This window comes from Syzygium oleosum, unplaced genomic scaffold, assembly GCF_021117445.2.
Source record: "Syzygium oleosum isolate NSW1041296 unplaced genomic scaffold, Sole_v2.1 Sole_v2.10, whole genome shotgun sequence".
Lineage (NCBI taxonomy): Eukaryota > Viridiplantae > Streptophyta > Magnoliopsida > Myrtales > Myrtaceae > Syzygium > Syzygium oleosum.
The window spans coordinates 10,209,664-10,215,118 of NW_026607494.1; the positions used below are offsets into that span (position 1 = coordinate 10,209,664).

The 5,455-nt window shown below is 38.3% G+C and overlaps 1 protein-coding gene across 1 annotated transcript; it reads left to right on the forward strand.

Moving 5' to 3' along the window:
• Nucleotides 1–2,683: 2,683 nt before the first annotated feature.
• Nucleotides 2,684–5,229, forward strand: LOC115679923 (rust resistance kinase Lr10-like). Its single transcript, XM_030603642.2, has 3 exons — nucleotides 2,684–3,334; nucleotides 3,909–3,959; nucleotides 4,031–5,229. Exons 1-3 carry the CDS (start codon nucleotides 3,079–3,081, stop codon nucleotides 4,960–4,962), a joined length of 1,239 nt encoding a protein of 412 aa, XP_030459502.2. The 5' UTR covers nucleotides 2,684–3,078; the 3' UTR covers nucleotides 4,963–5,229.
• Nucleotides 5,230–5,455: the final 226 nt, after the last annotated feature.

A 5,455-nucleotide genomic window follows, 5' to 3' on the forward strand; every position in this document is an offset into this window, starting at 1 on the left:
ACCTAGTACTATCGCGACCTTCCCGGAGGTGAACCACCAGAGGAAAGGTTAACGGACTTACTAAACGGTAACGAAGGTTCCTCTCATGAGGCCATCGCCCTCATTTAGCGCGGATTCTCCCAAGCCCATCCGACCTAAACTTGGTACTCAACCCATCATGTTATTAATCTTACTTTTTGGAGTCGCCACCAATCGGTTATGGGTCGATTAGACACCCAAGTAAAAAGCGGGAGTACAGTTTACTTCTACGAACCAGATATTCATGAATTCAAGGACTTGATTATGCTAGATTAATCTAACATCCTTTCGGTACCTTTTCTCTTTATTCCGAAAATGTTTTGCATGCAATCTTTATACATTTTTATCCCATGTCACTAACAAATGAGGAGTGATCATACTGATAAATAGATTGCAGAAAAATTAAGGAACCTTGATGCGCTAGGCAAAGCAAAGCATATCACTATCCATCACCACGATATTTCTGCAAAACTATTATCTTAGAATAATATACAAACAGAATGCATGAATGTTACGCATGATTGTGCATGAACGAATGACTAACTAATATGCAGTATATGAGACTGTCTTATTCCAGTTTTTGAAATTATTCTTTATTAGCTAATGAAATACAAATGAGCCTAAAAGTCTACAAATTAAATGATTCCTAATCCTATATCCACATGATTAGTGAAAATGCAATCTAAATCCTAATTTCGAGAAAACATAGTTTTATCTCTATGATAATGCATGCATGTACTTCTAAGTTCATTAACGTGTATGAATGACCTAAAAGAAACCATGAATTTATTTCTATTTTTTTATTTTAAAAATAGCAGGTTGAAAACCTAAGACTCTAATATGGCCTAATGAACTATCCACTGAACTATATGCAATGCGGACGATGCATGTAATGTAATAACTAAAACTATCTACATGATACGATTATTAAAACTTAGTTCTAAATGACATGCGTTATATGACCTAAGCCTAATTAACCCTAGGTCTACATGCAATCTAAATGATTCTAAATAACCTTTTTATTTGATTTTTTTTTATGAAAGCTATGAACTAACCTGAATCTACATGTATTCTAAAACTAGCATATTCGAAACCTATATGTGTTACGTGACTAACCATGCATGGCCCTAATATGAAAACCTAGAGTGTAAATGTGCACAATGACGACGTCCGAATTAATCACGTCATTAATAACATACTCAACCATAGCAATCCACGCAAGACAATATTAGGGTTCGACCTTAGTGTCTAAAGGTTCGAAAGCCAAATATGTCTTTGTTGATGCACTGAAACAACCAGAGCAACGTAAGGTTTCATCACTAAATATCATGTGTTTAAAATCTACATATTAAAATGAAACTATTACATGAAATTTGTCAAACCTTGATTACCTTATTTAGGATTTCCCCGAGGAAAGACTTGATGAGTCATGAAAGGCAGCAACAGTGAACTTGAGGAGACACCAACAGGTCGCGAGCAAGACAGTCACGGTAGAAGAAGAGGAACGCAGCAGAAGCGAACAGCAATGTACAGCAGCAATGAACAATAGCGCGCAGCAGCAACAGTGACGCAACAGCGAGCAGCGAGTGTCAGCGATGAACAACAGTGAAATAGCAACAAACGGTGAGTAGCAACGACGAATAGCAGCGAGCGGCGAACTGCAATGAGCAGCAATGAACAGCGAACAGTGATAAACAGCAGCAAACTACGACGAACAGCAGTGACGCAGCAACGAAGAGCAGTAGACAGTAGCGAACAGCAACGAACAGCAGCGATGCCGCAGCAAACAGCAGCGACACAGCAGCAATGAGCAGCAAGAGCGACGCAATCGGGCTGATGAGAAGCTCGCTGGAACAAAGGAATTTGCCACGAATCATGGAGAAAAGGGAGATGGGAGAACAACAGCCACAGAGAAGAACTCCTTTGTCTCTCACATATTTGGATCTCTCTCTATTACGAGCTCCTCTGGATCTTCTCCCCGGCCGTCCACCCCCCCCGCCGTTGTTCTTGACTGAAGGTGCCCTTTTATAGTGGCTCTAGGCACCTCTCTTTCTTTGCAAATCTTTAAGTTTTCTTTTCTCTTCCCTTGATTCACGACATTCCATGATTTTGGCCAGCCCATTTGCACATTCCAATCAGCTCCTTACTTTGATTTTATCCTTTTATTGATGTCTATTTCGCCGATTTCGCCTCTCAATTGTCGCGCTTTCCTTTGTCTTCAGCTGTGAACTTATCATTCACGGAAATATATCAGAATTCCTCCGTTTAGCTGGCTGGAGAGAAGATCTCTCTGATTGATTTAGAGTAAGAAAATCCCCTTTCGAAAATGGCGTGAAGCTATTGCCTTCAGGACGGTTTTTATTCATCAAGGAAATTCACACTCTTTCACTGATCACGCTTTGCAAGATCCCTCGGCCAATCTCTATCCCCATCTCCAAATTCTTTTTCCTTGAAAGCTTCATTGATCGATCTTTAGAATCCAAGCATTCCTCAAAATCCCCAATTTCAGCCAGCTCAGTTTGATTGAAATCTTTGATCAAGGTTTCATTCAAATTTTCGCAATTTTGGAATTTAATACGAGCGCCCATGGCTGACTTGATGCAAATATGCATAATGCTAAACATGTTTCGACCTGCAAAACGATGACTTAATATAGCAATTGTGGTAACATTCGCAATATAAGTCACCCGTTTTGACTAAAGAGTGACCCGAAAAGATGCGGTGACTCATCAAGAGAGCTGGTTTGTGAAGATAATCGCACTGCTATGTACTTGTTTGATAGCCGATTTTAAGTGCAGTCTATCAATTATTCCACCTATGAAATCAGATTGGTCGCTGATGGGCTGCAAAAGGATGACTACTCATCTCTCCCTCGCTATTCATGGACGTGTGATAGCTTCTATTCCGATGCAAACATATACACCATACACAGGTGGAAGGTCAATGATGCATTTGTCATTGTGAACTGCTCAAAGCCAGTTAGTTCTCCATTCTACTTCACGACTGGTCCATGCATTGAGGGGTCGTACTCTTCCAACACCTCATCGAATTGGAACTTGTATGCTTTGCTCAATCCAAAAGCATCGTATCAGGGATTTTTACACCATTCAGAGCTGGACGTGGGTAACATATAATTTTGGGGGTGAAGAGCAGATTAATACCAGCTCCTACAACTACAAGCTAATCTATAACATCATGGCTGATGGATTCGATCTCTACTTTTTTCTATATAAAGAGAAGGAAATTCCCTTTTGCTTCTTTGATTTCTTTAGCATCTACATGGGTTATGTGGGCTGCAGATCCAATCACTACCTCGGTAAGCATCGGCTGCCGATGAAATTTTACCTCAAACAAATATTTAATATCCAAAATAATTATGACAAAATATACATGTTAGTATATGTCAACATTTGTTTATTGGAAAGGTTTCGCGAGCTTCGTGTTACATTTTAAAATCAAATAATTGGAGTTGCAAGATTTGCAGAAAAAAGATCAAAAAAAGAAAGGAATGTTGTGCAAGCAGCCATATGACTAGCTTTTTGTTTGCATAGTGTAAATTTTCTGAACTAGTTCCTTAATTAGTCACTTGACTAATAATTCAAGAGACACTTGTTTAACAAATTCTTATAAAATGGTATTCATGTATTGTTGCATTATATTTGTAGACCACTAGCAAAGCAAAAGGAGTTTCTTGAATCGTCTATCATCCATGTGAATTGAAGCTTATTATTTCCATTTATTTGCAAATGCACACATTCCACTTCTCATATTCTTTTGGACAAAATTCAACCTGTACAATGTAGCTTGCTACTACTCTCTTTTCTCATAAGTTTTGTTTTCCATACTTCTTTTCCTTCAATTCCTTTTCACATCCCTCGTCCCTTCAACAGGTGTGAAGGTTGTTTCAGTTTGGACAACTGTAGAATTTACGGCATTACTAGGTAAGCCGCAATGATTTGTTCTTAAAATAATTAAAGAAAAAACTTAATCTAACCTACAAAATTTTCCTCAGCATATTTATGTGCAGCGAAATTTGTAATTGTGGAGCCATTTGTCGCGATATTTCTAATTTGCAAGTACAGAAGAAGGCACTTGGCAATGGACAAGAACATCGAAGAATTTTTGCAAGCTCATAACAACTTTTTGCCCATAAGGTACTCTTACTCGAATATTAAGAAGATCACCAGAAATTTTAAGCACAAACTAGGTGAAGGGGGATATGGTTCAGTGTACAAAGGAACGCTCAGAAGCGGCAACGAAGTGGCCATCAAGATTTTGAAGCAGTCCAAGGCCAATGGCCAAGATTTTATCAGTGAAGTAGCTACTATTGAAAGAATTCACCATGTTAATATAGTGCAACTCCTTGGTTTTTGCTTTGAAGGCTCGAAACAAGCTCTCGTATATGATCTCATGTCAAATGGATCTTTGGATAAGCTCATATTCACCAAGGAAGGTGATGAAGTTCTTGATTGCATGAAAATATATGAGATCGCTCTTGGGGTGGCGAGGGGAATTGGATACTTACATCGGGGGTGTGACATGCAAATACTACACTTTGATATCAAACCTCACAACATTCTTTTAGACAAAAATTTCACTTCGAAAGTTTCTGATTTTGGACTTCCAAAACTTTATCCAATTGATCATAGTATAGTCTCAGTGACTGCTGCAAGAGGAACCTTAGGATATATGGCACCTGAGTTGTTCTACAAAATTATCGGTGGTGTATCTTTTAAAGCGGATGTCTATAGCTTTGGAATGTTGCTCATGGAAATGGCAGGTAGAAGAAAAAATATAAAAGCAAATGCGGAATACTCAAGCCAAATTTATTTTCCTCTATGGGTATACAACCAAGTCAAGCGAGGAGAAAGTGTTGAAATGGAAGAAGTTGTAGAAGAGGAAAGAAAGGTGACTAAAAAGATGATAATAGTTGCACTTTGGTGAATACAATTAAACCCTGACCATCGTCCTCCAATGAACAAAGTCTTAGAAATGCTTGGAGGAGATATTGGTAATATTCAAATGCCTCCAAAACCGCTTTTTTACCCACCAAATGAGCCAATTGATGATGACAAAGCCGAGATGGAATTAGAAACATTTTCAACTTCATCAAGCGCTCCCATAATTTTTGCTAGTTTTCCATTTGGAGATAGCAATGATGTTTAAAGGACCATGCACAGTTTAATTGGATAAGCTTTGTTCCCCACTATATATTATTATGTTGGGAGGGAGTTGAGCTAGCTCAGCTTGCTAGTAATTACATTTTGGGGACAGACATTGAGAATTTTCCTCCCTCATAATGTGATTTAGGGTAATGCCAATTAAAAACCTAATTATAACCCGCGATCTTGCTTCTTAATGTGCTACTACTGGTTTTATGGTTTCTCAGTATCAAGAACTACTAATTTCGAATTATGAATTCAATTACAAATAAAAC